The sequence below is a fragment of the Brassica rapa genome, chromosome A04 (genome assembly GCF_000309985.2).
Source record: "Brassica rapa cultivar Chiifu-401-42 chromosome A04, CAAS_Brap_v3.01, whole genome shotgun sequence".
Lineage (NCBI taxonomy): Eukaryota > Viridiplantae > Streptophyta > Magnoliopsida > Brassicales > Brassicaceae > Brassica > Brassica rapa.
The window spans coordinates 15256742-15278701 of record NC_024798.2 but is presented as its reverse complement, the minus strand read 5'-3'; the positions used below and the strand labels follow the sequence as shown (position 1 = coordinate 15278701).

General features: G+C 36.6%; 4 protein-coding genes across 4 annotated transcripts; 2 read left to right on the top strand and 2 right to left on the bottom strand.

Annotated features, from left to right (window-relative positions):
- On the top strand, positions 1-5712 carry LOC103864946 (aspartic proteinase CDR1). Its single transcript, XM_033289264.1, has one exon. It carries the CDS (start codon positions 4355-4357, stop codon positions 5663-5665), a length of 1311 nt encoding a protein of 436 aa, XP_033145155.1. The 5' UTR covers positions 1-4354; the 3' UTR covers positions 5666-5712.
- A 450-nt stretch (positions 5713-6162) lies between these two features.
- Positions 6163-7551, bottom strand: LOC103864889 (protein TsetseEP). The gene has a single exon (XM_009142656.3). It carries the CDS (start codon positions 7532-7534, stop codon positions 6974-6976), a length of 561 nt encoding a protein of 186 aa, XP_009140904.1. The 5' UTR covers positions 7535-7551; the 3' UTR covers positions 6163-6973.
- Positions 7552-8580: 1029 nt separating this feature from the next.
- Positions 8581-9719, top strand: LOC103864888. The gene is made up of 3 exons (XM_009142655.3): positions 8581-8720; positions 8792-8905; positions 9369-9719. The coding sequence occupies exons 1-3, from the start codon at positions 8700-8702 to the stop codon at positions 9486-9488; spliced, it is 255 nt and encodes an 84-aa protein (XP_009140903.1). The 5' UTR covers positions 8581-8699; the 3' UTR covers positions 9489-9719.
- Positions 9720-10545: 826 nt separating this feature from the next.
- On the bottom strand, positions 10546-11368 carry LOC103864887. The gene has a single exon (XM_009142654.3). The coding sequence runs from the start codon at positions 11156-11158 to the stop codon at positions 10811-10813; it is 348 nt and encodes a 115-aa protein (XP_009140902.1). The 5' UTR covers positions 11159-11368; the 3' UTR covers positions 10546-10810.
- Between the last annotated feature and the right edge of the window lie 10592 nt (positions 11369-21960).

The following is a 21960-nucleotide window of genomic DNA, read 5'->3' as shown; positions in this document are numbered from 1 at the left end:
AATTAAAAAAATAACCAAATTAATGTCTTTTTAGTTTTAAAATGTTATGTCCAAATCTATTAACCATTTAATTTATTAAAAATAAAAAAAATTAGTTAAGTGAAAGTTATATTTTTAAATATAAGAAATTTGAGAAATGATTTTTTTTTAAATCTAAATATTTGAACCGGATCTGAAATAACCGAATCCGAACTAAAAGTATTTGAACTCAATCCAAAGTACAGAAATACCGAACGGGTTCTACACCTTGATACCAAAATAGCCAAAAATTCGAAATATCCACTCCGAACCCGAACGGTACCTGAACGCCCATCCCTAGACTATACCTTATTTTGGGAATTAGTTTGAACTTTTTTATATGTCAGGAATATCCACATATTAATTAAAAAAGAAAAAAAAGCTACCAATTCTCTTTTCTATTTGCACTACAAATGTATATCCAAAATAGTGTCCCATCGAGATCGATGAATTAATATATATATATATATATATATATCTTGACTCGTGTAAATAGACTTTAAGGTCTATCTTGACAAAATCAAAACTACAAATAAATTAGTCAAAAATAAAACTACAAATAATTCCTGGCAGAAATGCTTTTTTTTTTGTCTAGGAGAGCGCAAGACTAGACTTGTTACTAGTGTCCAAGAAGTGAAACAACGCGGTTTCATTCCTTCTAAAAAGATTATAATTAATTATTTCACTCTTCTAATTAATAATATTTTATCTTCTTCTGAGTGTTTTTCTTCTGTCTGCATTTTGAAACTTACATGTGTGTGGATTGATTTTCCATACAAATTACAAAAGGTCATTTTGACGATCAGCTTAACTTTTGTTTTTTATGTAGCATCTTAAATTGTTTTGACCAAGGGCAGATTTATAAGTTTAATAACTGAAGACATAACATTAACAACAAAATGGTCAACAAACTACTATAAACATTTATCCCAAAATATAAAACTGGATATCACAAAAATAAAATTTATTAAATAAAATTATTAAATTACTTTAAATCCTAAACACTAAACTCTTAACCAAAATAGAATATATGTATATATTGTATAATTAATATATATATATATATATATATTTACAAAAGTTTCAATTTTTAGTGTTTATTAATTTAATATATCTATTTAAAATTATAGTTATAATTAATGATATAATTATCTTTTAATATATTAATAAATTATATAGTATATTTTCATTTTTTGTTATTTTGGAATATAAATTATTTTAATCTAATATCAGTGAAAATGGATTCTACACACTAGATAGTTTTAAGAAATTTCAAAGTTAATTTATAAATAAATTGACAAGAAGGTCTTCTTTCAAACATATATAAATTAGGGTATAGTTAACAATCTATTCTATTAAAATAAAAATATTTTGAAATTAATATCGCATTTCTGTGTGTTTTATAGGAAATACAACTGTTTTCTTATTATCTTTATGACTTTCCTTGTAAACAAATTACTCATTATTTATACATTAAACCGTTTAAGTAAAATACATTATCATGCATGAAGTTATATTATCATCTAGTGAAAATTTATAATTTTTATAATTTTATTATTTACATAACTAATTAAATTCATAAATAATATTATAAATAAACAGTTTTCTGTTTTAATTTTTGAAATAAAAATTATATTATTTATAGAGTTTTGCTAAACTAAAGATTAGTTAAATATCATCCACCGTCATAATATGCTGAATTATTAAAAAAAATATAATGCATTTGTGAAAATTAAATGATCAGTACATCTTACATTTTTATATCTACAAGATAACAAGACTAAAACAATATATTATATAAAATGATTAAAAATAAAAAGTTAAAATTATTTTTATATTAAATTGTGGTTTAAAATCTAATGATAAATTAAAATTGAAACAATTAAGATCAGTTAAATACATTTGTTACTTTTAAAATAATACTAGATCTTGACCCGTGTCTCCGCACGGGTATTTGTTTTTGATTTTTGTAAACGTTTAAAAATTAAATACATACATTATTGTACTAATTAAATTAGAAGATGCTAATTAATTAAATATAAATGAGTTAGTTTTATTATTCAGAAAATTTTAGACGATTTTGATTAATTTAATTTTTAATAAACCAATAAATTAATCTGATCATTTAATCTATTTTATAATTTTTATGGATTACGAAATTGACTTTTTGATTTTGATTTTTTAAATAAATGAATGATTGTATATCTTTTAAATTTATTAGATAGCTAAATAGTAAGCAATTTCATAACAAATTTAATGAAAATTGCTATTTATAAGGCCAATGGCATTGGATGATAATTATTAAGGAAAATTTAGGATTAAAATTTATTTGTACTTCAGTTTTAATAGTTTAGATATTTAATTGAGAGCTAAAAAGAAATAAAAAGAATATTGGAGCCGTGAATTCAATTAACTCAGCATAACGGGACGTGGTTTGCCCAATTTGGCTTGAAGTTATAACTATATTTTTCTCAAAAAAAGAAATCCATATTTCACTGAGGGCACGTGCACCCATAGTTTTCAAGCTGAAACTGCCCCTGATTTTGACTACCTAATATTTTAATAAATTGTTCTCAGGCTAGCACCTCAAGCCACTGTCTATTATACATGGCGTGAGAAGACGAGAGACAACATACACAGGGAAGTGGACACCAAACCAGCTTGCAAAAGTAATAGAGAAGACCATTAGAGCATCAGCAATGCTGATACCCTCTTTCTCGATAACTAAGGTAAGTTTTCTTCTTATTTTATTATTTTTATTTTTTATTCAGTTTAAAAAAAAAAAAAGCCAATCGCGGGTTCCCACGTGGCAATGAGATCCGCGCACAGTGAAAAATCAGTGGAAGATTAATCCTTAGCTAAAGATTAATTTGGCATATATTTTTAAATATAGAAAGTCCCACAGATTATTATAATAAATTTAATGCTAAGGATTTTGTTAAAAATCACCATTGGAGGTGGTTTTAGGCAAAGGATTGTATCTAATCAATACCATGAGCAGAAAGGGCTCGCAGGATTGTTGCAGCGTTGGTTTGGTGCTCACATTGAGCAAGGATATGAGTTTAGAACGTAAATATATTGTTTTTAGATTTATTTTGTAAATAACCATTCTTTTTTCATAATGATCAATAAATTTAACTTTTCATCAAAAAAAAATTGTTCTTAGCATAAAAAGGATTTAATGTGTGGAGAAAAACAAGAATTTTATGTTATTACTAATTTTTTTTGTCAGAATACTAAACTTTGTAGTTGTTAAAGAATGCTATTACTTAATTAGTTTTATGTAAACTATATATCGACATACCCGCGTTATGTGCATGTTTTTGTTTATTTTTCCTTAAAAGTAATGAATTGTATATATGTCAGGTTTAAGATTGCCAAAAATAGTAATAAAAAAATTTAACAATCGTGGTATTCTAGTTATAGTGGAACTCAAAAGGAAATGGAATGTTCATGAATGATGAACCCCAGGTTTTAACGGAAGATATTTCAGAGCCTTCTAAAATCAATACAATCATATTCGCCATCGTATGGCTGGCACAGTTTTTTTTTTTGTTTTTTTGTTATTCAACCCAATTTCCTAATAATCAATCTATACACAATCATCCGAACTCCCAAATCCACAAATCATAACCTTAACCTAATAGTTTGTTTCTTCTTTTGTCAATGAGGTCCTCCCACATACGTGGAGAAGAGGTGACCTCCCAAAACCAGAATTGTGCGGCACAGTGATATTTTTGCTCACAAGATAGCTCTCTATTATATTTTAGATTTATACGGTCACCGACCACTAGGTCATCTCGGTTGGGTTAGCCCTGTCCATTTTTAGAAAGTACTATCGTTGAGCCTTCGTTTATCCTTTTTAGGAGACGTTAGTTCCATTTCCATTATATTCGTTAACTATTTTATTTCGAAAAGGATTATATTCGTTAACTTCTCAAGTTCAAATTTTTTTTTTACTTTTCTCAAATTTTCCAACTCTCTAGTCGCGATATAAGCTGGGGTGTACAAAACGCATAGTTTTTTAATAATCTTACATTTTCTGAATAACCTCGGGTTCATCATTCATGAACAATTACGTACAATATACATTTCGCTGTATATTATGAAGTAATATAATTTCCAACAATGAAACGTCAAAATGGAAAACCATAGTAAACTCTTAATTAGAAACAAATTGTTAAATATTCAAAAAATGGAAATAACAAAATTGGTAAAATGACAAATCAGGAGAATTAACAATAACGACTAAAGTTCATACTGTATAAATATATACATGAATGATCAAGAAGTTGCATTGTGTCTCAAAACCTAAAGATCTTAATATTCGATCACCATGTCTTATGCAACCAGAATGATGAGCGTTACACTCTCTCTTCAAATCATTACAGCTTTTCTCTTTATTACCGCCACAGCCTCATCACCTCCAAGCGGCTTCACCATGGACCTAATCCACCGTCGCACCAATTCATCTTCTTCTCGACGCTCTAATACTTATGATCAACTCCGATCATCTCCTTACGCCGACATCTTCTTTCAAGCCTCCGAGTATCTTATGAAACTCAAAATCGGTACTCCTCCTGTCGAGATTGACGCAGTCTTAGACACAGGAAGCGAGATCATATGGACACAATGTTTGCCTTGTCTTAACTGCTACAAACAACGCAATCCAATATTCGACCCTTCCAAGTCCTCCACCTACAAAGAGCAATTAAAGTGCAGTACCCCTAACCCCTCTTGTGATTATACTTTGCTATACGGGGACCAAAGCTACTCCAGAGGAAGCTTAGCAACCGAGACCGTCACCATCCAATCCACTTCTGGCCACTCCTATGTAATGCCTGAAACCGTTATTGGATGTTCCCACAACAGCTCAGGGTTTAGAACAACCGCTTCGGGCATTGTTGGTCTAAGTTGGAAATCTTTATCTCTCATCTCTCAGATGGGAAAAAACATGCACGGTGCCTTTTCTTACTGCTTATCCCCTGGGGGAGCTAGTAAGATCAACTTTGGAAGTAATGCTATTGTGTCAGGGAATGGGACTGTATCAACACCTATGTTTACGAAGAAGGAGAAACCCGGTTTCTATTACCTAAACCTAGACGCGGTCAGCGTTGGGGAGGCACGCGTTGAAACATTGGGGACCCCGTTTCACGCCGTAGACGGTAACATATTAATAGACTCTGGAACCACTTTAACCTATTTGCCCGCAAGCTACTGCAGCCTAGTGAGGGAGTCAGTGGAGAAGGTTGTGACTGCGGAACGAGTAACTTTCTCGGACATCGACAAACTTTGCTACAAAACGAATACGATGGATATCTTTCCAGTGATCACAATGCATTTCAGTGGAGGTGCAGATCTTGTTTTGGATAAAAACAATACGTATATGGCTAATGGACAAGCCATTTGTCTGATGATTATGTGTGGTCCGGTAACACCAATTGCTGAAAAAGCTGTCTTTGGCAACAGAGCACAGAACAACTTCTTGGTTGGTTACGATCATTCTTCACTACAGGTTTCGTTTAAACCCACCGATTGTGGTGTTACACAAGACATGCCAAGAGACTCAACTTCTGCAGCGTCGTTTTTACATTTAAACATTAAGTTTGTTTTATTTATAGTTGTCCTTTCACTAATAAGACTATAGAGAATGGTTTGTTTTATTTATATATATATGTCCTTTCATTAATAATAATACCATAGAGAATGGATTTGTTCATAGATCTTTTTCAAGGTTGAGCTTGTTGCTTTGTTTCTTTTTTACTTGGTTTTTGTGGCTTTGTTATGCTGACGACGTAAAATATTTTTTTTTGTAATTATTATTTTTTTTTTACCTTTTAATTTTAAAACATAATATAATTTAACAATATATTTTTTTTTTTTTAAATATATCGAATATAAAATAAGACAATCCTATTGGTTGGTGAACCTAGAAGTTTACCCTAGAGGATGTACCTAAGAATAAGTCTTAAAAAAAAAAAAGACCATAGAGAATGGATTTGTTTTGAACATCAGTATGCACTAGTATGACCCTTTAGACGTAGCTTCATCATGACATATCTCCAAGAACTCCTCCATCACTTTTCTCTCTTTTTCCATTGATGATGTAGGAAGATACTCAGAAGTGTAATATTTGGTTCTTGATTATTCTTTGGTTGAACATCTTCTTCGTTACCTTCAACTCAGTTGTATTCAAACTTAAAATTATCATTTTGGAAATATTTGAGCCATGTGATCAGATGTGATTCTGAGCTTGGAAGTTGAGCTGTCCTCTGAAAATTCCCCATATCTCTGCGATCCATTCCAAATTGTTTAGAAAGCTTGTTTTGGAATACAAAAGTTGAACCAGATTGATCTAAACCTGGTTCAATTATTTTCAAGAAATACAAAACCAGGTCAAGTGAATTTTAATTTACTTCATGGGTACATTCAGATTGTTGATGTTGGTCATCTAACAACCAATCAGAGTTTTGGTTCGGTTTGACATCATTTTAAAACCGGTTTAAGTCACAATTATACCTATAAAGACAGGGAGTACCAACTCAAACATAATGTATAAAACATAAACAATGTAATCTTAGTATCCAATGTAAACATCTGAACCTTTTGGAACTATCAACGCCATGGCCGTTGAACTCTTTCCTCACATTGACCACGAGGGCCAGATCTAAGCACAGTCTAATGAAATATTGGATTTTATCCCCAAAAATTTTAGATATAGGCTCTCAAATTATGCCAAAAAATTATGAAAATTCTTGAGAAATGTTTATAATCCCAAAATTTTTGATCTTACTGACCACTGGGACATATAGTAATGCTCCTTAAGAGGTAATATATAATAATATAAACTCTAGTAAGAGATGAAAGATTCATCATGTAGCGCCACCAAAAGCATTAATGTATGAAAAATTGTATATGTTTCTTAATCCAAAAAAAAAAAAAACAAGAAAACAGTTTAGAGAAACTCTCCTTGGAAGTAAGTGTAACGAGCTCTGGTTAAGTTATCTCTACGTTTCTTGTAAACAATAGCTCCCATTACAATGGCTCCTACTCCAAGTATAGCTCCAATGGCGATCCCAGCTTTTTCCAATCCACTCATCCCGCTTTCTTCTTCTTTCTCGAACTCATCACCATCCTCGCTTGCTTTGATATCGTCTGGTTTTCGCTCTTCTGCCGCAGGAGACGGCGTCGGAGAAGGGAAATACTCTGTCTCCGGCTCTGAATCCTCATGGGAATCGTCCTTTGACGGAGTAGGAACCGGCGCTGGTTCAGTAGATGGAGATGGTGACGGTTGAGGAGGAGGTGGTGGAGGAGAATCCGCTAGGGGCTCATGTCTTGGTGATGAAGCTGGTGGCGGAAGGGAATCCGCTTCTGGTGGTGACGGAGATGAATGTGATTCCGGTGGCAGAGGAGAATCACGTCCTGGCGAGATAGCCGGAGAGGGAGACTCCTCAGCGCTCGTGAGAAGACACATTGATAGAATAACAATGAAACAGAGCCTTTTCGCCATCGTCATGGCGATTCAATATAAGCTTCTATTGTCTTTGAGAAAGCTACGAAGAAGGAGAGAATGAATGTGGAACAAGATGAATCATTGCATGTTTCATGTTAAGTTAAAACAGTTGACAAATACTCAAAACTAGTTGTATTTTTAATTCATATATTATTTATTTTGTTTAATGATGTTGCTGCTACCCATGTCGAACGCATTAAGCCTGCTTCATTATTCAAACTTGGCTGCATGTATTTTCTTAATTAAAAAGACAACACTGGTGCATGTATTTGTTCAACTTGGGTAGTAATACTCTCATTCGTTCTTAAAATATTGTAACCCGAATTTGAAAGTCTTGAACTAGTGGCGTGTCAGACCCTCCAAAGGAAGGAAGGAGTCGTGTATGTCTGGGAAAAAAAAATCAGAAATCCGAGATCTGAACCAAAAAACTTGAATCCATATCCGAATCAAGCTGTAATATAACAAGATATTATCAAAAAAAGAAAGATATTATCAAAATATGCTTAATATATATTTTCTAAATAAATAAATAAATTTGAATTTGATATTTAAATATAATTATACATTAATATGTTATTACTTTTATTTAAAAATGAAAAATATAATAATATTTATATACATATATAACAAATTTAATAAATGATTTAAGCACTAACACGGTTTATCTCATTTCGATTACAAAAGAATATAAAAAATAAACTTTGACTAATATGAAATGGGTTGACAAAAATTTAATATTAACAGTTTATCATAAATAATTACGTGCTTGTGCAGATAAAAATATAGTGTTTGTGTATTTCTTCAGTATACTCACCTTTCGGTTGAACATAAGAAAACAAAATGCCAATGTATCGTACAGTATATAATTACACTTCTTATATAAGAATTTTCCTGAAATATTCAGGAAATTCTTAACATGTTAACTCATCTCATGTGAAATTATTATCACATAAACAATAGTTCCCTTTATTGTGTGTGAGAATGTAGCAATGTAATGTACATCTTGTGAAAAAAAAGTATCTGGTCTGCATTCTTGTCAATTATAATGGGCTAAGGCCCAAAGCAGGCCCACTCTATTGCGTGATTCGTCGTCTGCGTACATTTTCCCCGGAAAATCAAAGAGAGAGAGAGAGAGAGAGAGAGAGAAAGAGAGAGAGAGAGTTTGACGATGATCAGCATTCTGGCTCAGGTTCTCCTCTTTCATCTCTCAGAATTGATCTGATGTATTGTTATTATATTGACATTATTCGTATATTACAGGAGCGTCTTCTCGGCGCCACGCTTGGCAGCGCCTTGACTGGATTCATCGTCCTCGAGCAGCGAAAACTCATCCATGAATCCCTCGCCCTTCCTAAATCTCAATCTCAATCTCAGGTTGTTATCTAATCCTTATCAGCAGAGAATCTATTTTCCCTAGATATCATCGTCCAATTTCTGGTTTGTTGAGAGAGAGAATCTCAGTTCCGGTTTAGGCTAACCAATTTTGAAAGTTGCATTGATATAGAGTCTAGCTGGGATTGGTAGAGTTAATATATGTTCGACACTTTAGTCATGTTCGTTTGGTTGCCGCAGTTTTCGGCGTCGGCGCCAGCGTCAATAAAATAAAAATAGTTGTTGTTCGTTTCGCAGACGCCGACGCAGTTTTAATCGCAGACGCATATTTTTTCGGCGATCGACGCGAGGACGCAGCGTTTAGACGCCGACGCAGTTTCGGCGTCAATGAAACGAATAAGAATTTATTAAAAAAATTGATGCCGACGCAGCCGCACGTAGCTGCGTCAACCAAACGAACAGCACTTTTGTTGCAATTATAAACTTTGGGTTGGGTTGTTTCTAGGTGAGAGATCATGCCATGTTCGGGAAGCAATATCGGATGGAATTTGCATCTCTGTGGAACAAAGCTGTGGACCAGACCTTTGAACCTGCCATTGAGTATCTTAGTTCTCGTAAATGGTAGGAGATTTTGATTCCATCAAATGTGAAAACTTTCGACAAGCCTTGTGTATTTCGATTCTTTCCCCTTTTTAGATACTATGAATCTTTGGGGCTTGTCTTGAATATATCACTACTATCCCTGCTTTCTTGAGAAGAGAGTTGTTGTATTTACTGAAAATGTTAAACATGGGTTTATTATTCGTTTAGCTTAATGATTGTGATGATGTGACTTAAGGTCCCGTTATCTTGTGTATTGATCTGTTATCGGCAGGTGAAACAATATCTGATGGTTTTCCCCTATATCTCTAATATTGCTTTGCTTAAATTAAATGCAAAGTTCAAGCTTCCCATTATTGAATAGGTTTTAAAATTGTGGGTTCTGGCTTACTCTTGAGCCGGTTATGCTTATTGTTTATGTCTCTGTCTCGGTTCGTTAAGCAGTAGCAAGACGCAGCTCAGACTCCGTTGTTTGTGGTTAAAACAAAACATTAAATAATGTAGTAGTAGCTTCAGCACAATATAAAGAACAAAAACCCACTAAAAAAGTGTCTAGCTAGCATTAAGAATTGGTCTGAGGCAACCTATTATCATCCGCTTAAGCTCGAGATGTGATTATCCATGGTGTCCAAATGGTCCGTGTTTGAACGCAACTTGTCTTCGTCTTTGACTTGCACTAAGTGGATCCCAACACTGTAGTTGAATAGTCATGCACCGTCGAAGCCCAGCGACGGGGGAAGCTCTGTCTCCACGAATCCCAACACGTTTGTGTAGAACTCTAGAGACTTTTTAACGTCTCTGCAAAGTCTTGACACATGGTTTAACGCCATCAGTGGCGCCCTTGATTCATCGCTCTTCTTCTTCTCCATTAGAATGGCTTCGTCTAGTGGAAAGAACTACCTTAGAAAGCGGGAGCGGTCGAAGATTGAAAGTTGACGTGTGGCTGAATAGGGAGCTTACGTTTGAGCACAAATTGGCTCAAGTGCCAACTCTTCAACTTCACATTACTGCCTATTAGGCCCAAACTGAATATTGGGGAACTCTGATTCGGCTGAGAAATGTTATCTTTTACCAGAAGTGTGAGAAAAGCTTGTTAATATAAAACAAAAATATTTTAAAATGTTTCTTAAATTTTACTAAAATGTAGCCATAATTGCTTGCTTCTTACGTTAAACTGGGCCTGACTATAAACAGTCAATACTCTCCTTTTAACCGCTGCATATGGAATTAGATACAAGCTTCAAGAAAAAGTGAAGGAAAAAAACACACATTTCAACTCGAACTCTAGCTATATTGCTCTATCATAACATCAGCTCATAACACTAGGTTGGATGGAGTTGTAATGGTTCACATAAGCATGGGAAACACAAGTCCAAAGATGATCATGACCGCACCACCAGCTCCCATTCCGGTTCTGGAACCAATTGACACTGTTGTTATCTCGCTTTGCTGTTCTTTTGCAGAACCTCCTTGAATCTTCGCAGCCACAGGGAGAGGCGAGCAGCCGGATTCAGCGCAAGGGTCTAACGTGGCATCCGGGTTTTCTGGTTGTGCATGGAAGAAGTCAAATTCAGAAGGTGAAAACGCCACTGGGGTCTCATAAGCCAACCCGTGAGGAGCTCGGTCTTGCGCTAAGGCGATGTTTGTGATGAGTAGAGAAGAGAGGAAGAATATGAGACAAGTCTTCGTATTCATTTCTCTCACTTAGCTTAAATCTGTTTGTTGAAAATGTAGAAGGCTATAAGTTGTTGAGCGGGTGGAGCTAGTGTGGTGTGTTTGTTGAGACTTTCAGGTAAGGTTTGGTATTTATAAGGTGATTGTGTAACATAGTGGTTGTTGCTTGGGACTAGTTTTGGGTGGTGTGAATTTTTTTAGAGATTTACAGAATTAGGGAACAAAATGATTTCTCATGATATCTCATGAGACCTTTCCCGAACTTATTATTTTTTCTCTTTATATGGTCCTACAATCTTTTGTTTTTCTTGTTCTAAACCCAATGTCTCAAGATTTATGTAAAAACTATTATCACAAATGGGTCAAGCCCAACTTCAGCAAAGCCCAATACGGATTTGAACAAAACGCAGAGCTTTGCTTCTCAGTTCCAACGGTCTTCTTCCTGCACAAGACAAAACACAAGTGAGGATAAGACTAAAGCTATGAACGGAAAAGTAAAGCAAATGGGAGAGGACAAGCCAGCTGGTCAAGCACAGGCTGTCACAACCCAAAACCGTTACACGCTGCTACAGGACGAGGAAGATCAAAGCTAAAACCCTAGTTTACTTATCTATATAAAGGCACTCATGTTGTAACACAAACCTTAAGAGAGTGAAATCATAATAAGAAAGTTCAGAAACTTATCTTTTAGTTCACGCGTTCATGGTATCAGAGCACACGGTGCCACCATGGATCTTGAGCCTTATGACCCTCCTCGCTTAAACATCATTCATTGTGTTACCGTAAAGCTCAATGAGCAAAACTTTTTCTTCTGGAAACGTCAGTTTCAGTCTTTTCTCAGTGGGCAGCGTCTGTTTGGTTTTGTTACTGGTACCATTCCTCAGCCGGTTACTACCATCATGGCTCCCACCATTCATGGTACCTCTACTCCTGTTCCAAATCCTGACCATGAGCTTTGGTTCCAAACAGATCAAGTTGTTCAGTCATGGCTCCTTGGATCAATCACTGATTCTCTTCAGTCCTTGGTGGTGAACTGCTCTACCGCTCATGAGATCTGGTCCACGCTTGAGACACACTTCAACAGGCCGTCTAACTCTCGTCTGTTTGAACTTCAGCACAAGATGCAGACTTTAGCCAAAGGTGATAAAAAGATGTTCGACTTCCTTCAGGAGGTTAAAGCCCTCAGTGACCAGCTTGCCTCCATTGGTGCTCCTATGACAGAGGCAATGAAGATTTTCTCGGCTCTTCGTGGTCTGGGGCGAGACTATGAGCCTATCACAACATCTATAGAAGGCTCTATTGACACGATTCCTCCTCCGACGTTCGAATCTATCTTTCCTCGACTGGTGGCTTTTGACGATAGGCTTAAGGGCTACAACACTGGTCAAGAGGTGACCCCGCACCTGGCTTTTACATCAGTTCGCACGCAGCAGCAAGGAAACTACTACTCCTCTCGTGGTCGTGGTGGTCGCAGAGGTCGCGGTCGTGGTTCTTACAGCACACGAGGACGAGGCTTTCACCAGCAAATCTCGTCTTCATATGATGGAGATACGCGTCCTACTTGTCAAATCTGCGGCAAGCCAGGTCATCATGCTCTCAAATGTTATCACCGTTTTGATAGTAGCTATCAGCTTGATGAAGTTCCTCAGGCTCTGGCTGCTATGCGTATCACAGACGTGTCTGATGACTCTGGTTCTGAGTGGTACCCTGACTCCGCTGCATCTGCGCATGTTACAAGTTCCACGAGGAATCTGCATCAGTCACAACCATATCATGGCTCCGATACTGTTATGATTGGTGATGGGAGTTACCTACCTATCACTCATACCGGTTCTACTGTCATAGCCTCTTCCTCAGGTATGCTTCCTCTCAACGATGTCATTGTGTGTCCTCAGATTGCCAAATCTCTCTTATCTGTCTCGAAAGTAACAGATGATTATCCTTGCACTGTTGAGTTTGATAATGTTGGGGTTTCTATAAAGGACAAGGTCACAAAGAAGGTTCTTACCAGGGGAAGAAGGGATAATGGTCTTTACAGAGTTGAGAACAAGCCACAAATAAAAGCTCTATACTCCTCTAGGCAGCACTCTGCTACGGATGCTGTTTGGCATAGGAGACTTGGGCATCCTCATCAGCAAGTTCTTCAACATCTGTCTGCGAATAATCTCATCAAAATAAGCTCGAGTACCAAGAAGATGTGTTCGTCCTGTCAACTTGGCAAGAGCAGTAGCTTACCGTTTCAGTCTTCTAGTTATGTTGCTTCTCGGCCTTTGGAGAAGATTCACTGTGATCTCTGGGGGCCTGCACCAACAACCTCTGTTCAGGGTTTCAGATTTTATGTAATCTTTATTGACCATTGGTCACGGTTTTGTTGGATCTATCCTATGAAATACAAGTCAGATTTCTTTTCAATCTTTTGCAAGTTTCAAGCCTTGGTAGAGAATCAATTGAGATGCAGAATTGGTACCTTTCAATGTGACGGAGGCGGTGAATTCATCAGTACTGCGTTCGTCTCTCACTTGCAAAAGGATGGGATCAGACAACAAATCTCGTGTCCTCATACGCCACAGCAGAACGGACTGGCTGAAAGGAAGCATCGTCACATCACTGAACTGGGGTTGTCAATGATGTTTGATAGCAAAATGCCTCTGAAGTATTGGGTGGAAGCGTTTTTCACAGCAACCTTCCTAAGCAATCTACTTCCTACAAGCAGCCTGCCAAACAATCAAGTTCCATATCAAAAGCTGTTTGGGAAAGCAGTCAACTACAGCTTTCTACGAACGTTTGGTTGCGCGTGCTACCCTTCCCTCAGAGCTTATGCTAACAACAAGTTTGATCCTAGATCTCTTAAATGCGTATTTCTAGGCTACAACGACAGATATAAGGGGTATAGATGCATTTACCCTCCAACCGGTCGTGTCTACATTACTCGACACGTTCTGTTTGATGAGTCTGATTTCCCTTTTGAGCACGCTTACAAGCAGAGTCATCCGTCAGTCTTAACCCCTCTTCTCAAGGCGTGGCAGATGAGCTTTGTTCCGCAATCCTCTCCAGAACAAGCAAACGAGTCTGAAGCTTCAGTGTCAGAATCAGTGGTTCATCAAGGATCAGTACCTCTGTTCTCTGAAGCTGAGTTTCCTCCTCTGCAGTCTGTTCCTCAGTCAACCTCAGCTCCAAGTAATACAGTGTCTTCAGGGTCCTCATCTGTCTCTACACCAGCTTCTGATCATGACTCAAGTCCTTCTCCGATGCAACAGTCTTCCTCTCCTGCACCACAAAGACATCAAATGGTCACAAGGTCGCAAGTGGGGACAGTCAAGCCTAATCCTCGCTATGTTCTGCTCACACAAAAAGTTTCAATACCAGAGCCAAGAACTATAGCAGACGCGTTAAAACATGAAGGATGGAGAAATGCTATGGGAGATGAGTTTGAATCTTGTAAAGAAACCAATACCTTCACGCTGGTTCCACGAACTGAAGACATGCATGTTCTAGGAAACAGATGGGTGCATAGAGTGAAGCTGAATGCTGATGGAAGCTTCAAGAAGCTTCGATCTCGCTTGGTTGCAAAAGGCAATGAGCAAGAAGAAGGGGTTGATTATCTAGAAACCTACAGTCCAGTGGTTAGAATGGCGTCAGTACGAACAATTCTACACATGGCTACGGTTTTGAATTGGGAAATAAGACAAATGGACGTTAAAAATGCGTTCTTACATGGTGACTTGCAAGAAGAGGTGTTCATGAAGCAACCTGCTGGTTTTGTTGATCAAGAACGTCCTCAACATGTCTGGAGATTGAACAAAGCGATCTACGGCTTGAAGCAAGCTCCGAGAGCCTGGTTCGATAAGTTCAGCTCCTTCCTGATTGATTTTGGATTTTGCTGCTCCAAATCCGATCCATCTCTATTCGTCTACAAAACTGAAACAGATATCATCATTCTTCTATTATATGTAGACGACATGGTGATCACAGGAAATAGCTCTGAAAGTCTTGATCATCTACTAAAGCAACTGAACAGCGAGTTCAGAATGACAGACATGGGGAAGCTACACTATTTTTTGGGAATACAAGTTCAGACGCATGATAGAGGATTGTTCTTATGTCAGCAAAAATACGCAGAAGACTTACTTGCAGTGGCAGGGATGAAAGACTGCGAACCAATGCCTACGCCATTGCCACAGCAACTGAATCGAGTTGAAGATAAGTCTGACCTGTTCTCCCATCCTACCTACTTCAGAAGCCTAGCTGGTAAGCTTCAGTATCTGACTCTGACTCGTCCAGACATTCAGTTTGCTGTGAACTATGTCTGCCAGAAGATGCACTCGCCAACGGTTTCTGATTTCCACCTGCTGAAAAGAATCATCAGATACGTGAAAGGAACTATCACAATGGGGATTTCTCTACAAAAAGACGCAGACTTCACTCTCACTGCATATAGTGACAGTGACTGGGCAGGATGTAGCTCTACAAGAAGATCTACTGGAGGATACATCACGTTCTTGGGAAAGAATCTCATTTCGTGGTCATCTAAGAAGCAACCTACAGTGTCTAAAAGTTCTACTGAAGCTGAATACAGAACTCTATCTGAGACAGCATCTGAGATTACCTGGCTCTGTTCTATCTTCAGAGAACTTGGATTGCCACTTCTGACTACACCATTGTTGCTCTGTGATAATCTCTCTGCGGTTCTTCTATCTGCTAATCCATCTTTTCACTCAAGGACCAAACACTTTGCTCTGGATTATCACTATGTAAGGGAAAGGGTTGCTCTCGGAGCTCTCGAGGTGAAGCACATACCGAACCAGCATCAGATCGCGGACATCTTCACCAAATCTCTTCCTCAAGCTGCGTTTTCTTCTCTTCGAGGCAAACTCGGTGTTGATACAATCAGCGCACCAAGTTTGAGGGGGCCTATTATCACAAATGGGTCAAGCCCAACTTCAGCAAAGCCCAATACGGATTTGAACAAAACGCAGAGCTTTGCTTCTCAGTTCCAACGGTCTTCTTCCTGCACAAGACAAAACACAAGTGAGGATAAGACTAAAGCTATGAACGGAAAAGTAAAGCAAATGGGAGAGGACAAGCCAGCTGGTCAAGCACAGGCTGTCACAACCCAAAACCGTTACACGCTGCTACAGGACGAGGAAGATCAAAGCTAAAACCCTAGTTTACTTATCTATATAAAGGCACTCATGTTGTAACACAAACCTTAAGAGAGTGAAATCATAATAAGAAAGTTCAGAAACTTATCTTTTAGTTCACGCGTTCAAAAACCAATCTTGTTCTTTTACCCAATAAACACAAGATTGGTGAATGAAGGTAACATGCTGAGTTTATGCTTTTAACTAAACTACTAATTAGAAATTATGAGTAGATCTGGTCCTATATAAGATATTTAATTACTACCGTTAGTTGGTAGCATCATCGTCTTTTTAATTAAGGCATAATTAGGAAGTAGAAGAATGAAAAGGAGGAACCATCATTAAACTTTGGCATCCTATAATTAAATTCAAGTTCTTCCCTTGAAGGATCAGCAACAACTTTTATTGTGGTTATATGAGTGAGTGAGTGTAATAATAACACACCTGCCTTAGAATACAAAATCGATCTCTTATTTATAATGGCACGAGAGGGGTCAAGCATGCATCTTTTAGCTTCACGCCTCAATTTATGTTGTGAGTTTTGTTCACGAGATTGAATCTTGTAAGTTACGTTTGTTTATTTGATCTGATTGGGGTTCTTAAGAAAATTAGGTTTTAGTCATGCATTTATATATGAAATAATCACCTAAAAAGGAATAAGGATTTGTTCTCATGTGCTTCATAGATTGTGAGCTTGTTATTTATTCATTGTTATTTTTTTTGTGGAGTTGCGTTGATTACAAATAATATATACTATTTCATCTTTATCATTTTTTAAGTGTAATGTTAAATTAAATTCAAAAGAAAAAGATGTTCGCTTTTTACAATGAGATGCAGCTTTTTTTGGTAAGAAAATAATTTTGAACAAAATAAAATTCAAAAGAAAAAGATGTTCGTTTGCATTAGTGTAGAGATTTTTGAAGTGATCTAAGGAAAAAAAAACGTCCAAGAACAGATGCTTGAACTAGGTCGTTGCTTCCAGCCATTTTTGAAGTCTTCCCTCGTATCTCTTATCGTCTATTGTTTGGACTATCAACAGTCTAAGACAAATCTGTTTATCGATCCACTTCTTTTTTTTTTTTTTTGGTAAAGGCTTATCGATCCACTTAATCGTGCTTATCATTTTAAATGATGTTTTACCAAATTTTGTTGGTTGAATTATTTTAAGTGATGTTTTATAAATTAATATATAGTTCACAACAGCCCTTTTCTTAGGACAACAGGGGAACAAGAAACCATAGAGAGACTAACACAAGTTTCTTTATATGGTTTAAGTCGTGTAAACCAAAAAAATGAGTTGACAAAAAAAAACTAAAAAAGTGAATTAACAAAAATATGAAGGAAAAACCACTTCCTCCCATCCAGGAATAAGTGAAGATATTTTTTCCCAGTCACCGACTTAAAATTAAATTTGTTTAAAACACAAGATTGTATAAAAATGATTCTCGATTAATAGTAGTTTTTAGTTTCGACTAAAAGACGATTCTTAGTTTTTCTTAGACTCTAATTAAAAAAAATTAAGAACCATCTTTTAAATGAGAGATATAAGAATCATTTCTTAGCCAAAAATTATTAAAAAAAAGTCAAATCAAAAATTAAGAACCCCGGCTAAAAAACCGGGATTAATCAGTATCTAATTGCGTTCACATGTATTCGTGACTCTTTAGTTTGAATTGTCACTGCCACTCTTTTTGTTCACAGGATTTTTCCTTCTTCTCACTAAAGACATTTAAGATTTTTCAACTTTGTATCGCTAGTAAATGAATTTAGTTTTGTACAACAAACTTTTAAAAATAGTCTGCTTTTAGACGTGTTATAAACAATAGTATATTATTTTAGTGTGACAATATTTATAATTTTGTGTTATTAAACCTATTTACAATTTTGCTACTACATTATTTCATTATATCTATATTAAGAAGGGTCACAGCCTCACAAGCTGAGATATGCATAGATTTCGCAAAGATAAACGATTCAGCAAAAAATTAGATTCTTAGAGCACCCTCAATGCAGGTGTTTGATGTAAGTGCTTAGTGTAGGTTCCACAAAAAATCCAAAAAACAGTTCCAAATATTTAAGTGGGTTGTTTGCATTGTTCGCGGGCTCTACTAACACATAGCGACCCGGGATTGGTTCGTTTTTTAATTTTTTTTAATCAGACAAAAAAAAAGTAAAAATAATAAGCACCCACAAATGAGTTTCATGGGTTAAAGATGCTCTTAGTTATCTATGTGTTCAGATCAACTTAATTAAAGTCACGGAAGGGTGTCTTTATCTTGAGAACATCCTCAAGGAGAGTAAATATCATTGAAAGAAGCTGTAGAATTGTTTTTGAGTAACCACACAAAGTAACATATCCCTATCCCAAACTCCAAGTTGCTTCGCTTGAAATATAGCCATGCACGAAGCAATTGCTGCACTTTCCAATGGGCTAGTGGAGGTAAGTTCAAGAGCCGGCCTTGAAAATGTTTAGATTACCAGCCCCAAAGATCTTATGGCCGAATCTTAGTCAGTGTTTTAAAGACAAAAAAGAGTTGCTGGTGAGAAGAGTTTAAATGAGCCTTTTCTATACGAATTCGAGCAGCTAAATGTAAATCGAGTTTTGATGGCTACATGCCCAAGCATAAATGGCTTAAATTTAGGACCGACCCTTCCGAACAGAGAACATTTGCCAAATAGCGATCTATTTCAGAATAGAAAGATTTGTCTTTACCAGATTGTCATCTGATATTAATTCATCATTTCATCTTGAGGAGTGTCACGGGATCATTGCCCATCTTTAACTAAAATATTTCTGAATTGTTATGTCTTTACAATCAAAAATGTAAACCACATGACCATTTGGCTAAATGTGTCGAAACCACTATGAATCCATCATGATCTAGTATAGATAGATGCTATACAAGAAATTTGATATTGTCACTATTTAAACCTGATGATCGCATGTCATTTTGCTAATCTGTGCTCAAAAATATATGTTCTCTGTATTTAAATACTCGATGGTTTTTACACATTAAAAAACATCAATCATTTAAATTCAGATTAAATTCTAATGCAATTACTCTTTATAACGTATACAAGGACCACCAAATTAACGAGATGGTCTGTACATTGAAATGCTGAGCGGGCCGGCCCTTGTATGAATTAGAAAATTGTAATGGTCCAAAGCCAATATATGGGCACTATGGCAGACGCGTTTGCTTAAACAAGCTGTGTCGTTTTCCTCGCAGAGAGGAACAGACCATACCGTTTTCAGATATAAATGTTGCGTTCCCCAATGAACTAATTTTGTCGTCTACCGAGTTATCAAGGGATGAAGAAAGGTTTTTGTAATTTAAGACAAACGACGTCGATCTCGACCAATGAACTGGAAGCAATCACGTGCCTTCACGCCACGGAGTCGTACACGAAAGCTCATCTCTCCACGTGGATCACGACGGTGGAAGAGCCACGCGTGAACTCTTAGGAGTTAGGACCACTTTTTTGAGTTTTGTCTTTTTCTAGGAAAGGATGAATTTTCTTACGGCTCGGACAAGTGAACATCAGAAACATGAACCCACCTCCCATCTCATCGTACAATACTTTGTCGTATCTCTTGGGACCTTTTTTATCTACATTCACAGTTTACCCTCTTGTCTTGGTTTAAGGATAATTAATGACATGTGTTCTTCCAATAAGATTACGTAACCATATGAATGAGTAACATGTGTAAAGAAAGATGAAAGATATCAAAAGCTCAAGCATAGAGAGAAATAGAGTAAAGAAGAACAATCAATATAGAACTTTCTAACAAACCGAACCAGCCGCCGCCACAAAAGTTTCAAGCTTTTTGAAGTTCTGTTTCTCCGGCGGTTGGCCTCCGTGCCTCCGTCCGGAGAGGCTTCCTCTCCTTTATTTCTTTCATCGGCTTTCTTCTCTACTTGTTCAGTTTTAGTAGAGAAGATGAGAGATCTCGGACTTGAGTCAGACTTCCCGGTGGTGGTTGCAGCAGATCTAGCCGGTGTGAACGTGTGGCGTCGTCTCTCCGGTGGTTTTGCTTCCTCTGCTGGTCTCATCTCTTGTCCTCTTGCGGGATGAGATGGTGACGTCGCTTGCTCTCTCTGCTCTTTCTCGGTTGTTGAGGGTTTGAGGACTGCTCTCACTACCAGTCAGATGCGGTGGAAAGGGCTTCCGGTTTCACCTCGGTTAGGTGGCATCTGTCTCTGATGCGTGTTGCTCTCCTTCATGGTGCGGTTAGGACGGAAGTGTTGAGTTTGGGCTCCTCTGCGAGAGCTCTCTCCGGTGACGACTGGTGGTGGTGCTTCAACGGAGGTGGATTTCAGAGATCCGCCTTTGGTGTTTACTCTCAGAGATTTCTCAGATCTTTAAGTTCCGGTGTGGCTCCTTCCGTTTCTTGCGTTGTATGTGTTTTTGGCTTGGTTTCACAGGTTCAGAAGTGGTTCATCTTCAGCTTTGATTTGTTCCATTGAAGCGATGGTGGTGACAGTGTGGAATAGAGGCGGCGATTTGGCTTTGGCGACTTTGTTGCATCCGTGGGAGATGATTCTCGAGGCTACTATAGCTTGAGGATGTGGTCGGAGGCGGCTTCTCTGACTGCCCGTAGAAGCTCCCGTGCCGCCGGTTGTAACTTGTTCGTTTGAAGTTTTTTCGTTTTTGTGTTAGTCTTCGGAGAAGCTGTAGGCTCTACCCGTGTTCGAGGTTTTGAGGGCAGCCTTGGGTGGTGGTGCTCGTGGCAACGACGATGAGGACTCTAGATCTTTAGATCTGTGGCAACAACACAAATGTCCAAGCTTTTAAGTTTGGAATCGGTGTTTCTACATGTTGAATCTTCTAGGCTGCTTACATGTGTTCTTGTCGATTATGTCCATCTTTTGGTTTCTGTTGTTACTTAGTCCTAGTTTTTAGATTTTGGTTACTCTGTTCTCTTTGTTTCCTCTGTAATTTCTGTCAAAAATTTTAAAATTGGTATAAAATTTAACATTTTACCAAAAAAAAAAAAAAAAACATGTGTAAAGATCATGTTTTCCCAGTCCCTCCAAACAAATCTATTGCTCGTTTCCGTAAATACATTAGGACATCTCCAATTCGATCTATTTATTACTCTAAAATGAGATAAAATGAAGAACAAGTAAAATATACTAGTTTTTCAAAAAAAAAAAAAAAAAAAACTCTAATCTTATATCCTTTCTTACTCCACAATAGGATTTACTCTATAAATAGAAAATTTTATTTTTTGTTTATTAATCTATTTTGAAGTGAAAATGAAGTAGAGTTGAAGTATTTTAATTATTTCAAAAAAATTAGAATATTTTAACTTCATATTCTATTTTATTCAATTTTAAAGTAAAAACTGGATCTTTACATTGGATTTTTTTTTTTGTAAATGGTAAAAATAGATCCTATGTAAAACTCTTTTTTATTTCTTTCAAAATGGATAAAATAGAATATAAATTAAAAATACTCTAATCCTATTTCATTTCTGGTTTTATAATATAATAATAAACAAACAAAAAATATATTATTCTATTTATGAAATAAATTAACTTTTCACTCTATTATGAAGTGAAAAACATAATAAAATTGAAGTATTTTTACTTCATACTCTATTTACTCCGTTTTAAAGTAAAAAATGAAACAAGACTGAAAAATCCCTAAAAAGCTTTAAAAACTTAAGCATCACTA

Excerpts from the sequence above, each read along its gene's own strand:
- LOC103864946 (XM_033289264.1), top strand. The coding sequence starts at position 4,355 with ATGTCTTATGCAACCAGAATGATGAGCGTTACACTCTCTCTTCAAATC.
- LOC103864889 (XM_009142656.3), bottom strand. The coding sequence starts at position 7,534 with ATGACGATGGCGAAAAGGCTCTGTTTCATTGTTATTCTATCAATGTGT.
- LOC103864888 (XM_009142655.3), top strand. The coding sequence starts at position 8,700 with ATGATCAGCATTCTGGCTCAG. Across the intron at positions 8,721-8,791 it reads TGATCAGCATTCTGGCTCAG|GAGCGTCTTCTCGGCGCCAC; the intron begins GTTCTCCTCTTT and ends CGTATATTACAG. Across the intron at positions 8,906-9,368 it reads AATCTCAATCTCAATCTCAG|GTGAGAGATCATGCCATGTT; the intron begins GTTGTTATCTAA and ends GGTTGTTTCTAG.
- LOC103864887 (XM_009142654.3), bottom strand. The coding sequence starts at position 11,158 with ATGAATACGAAGACTTGTCTCATATTCTTCCTCTCTTCTCTACTCATC.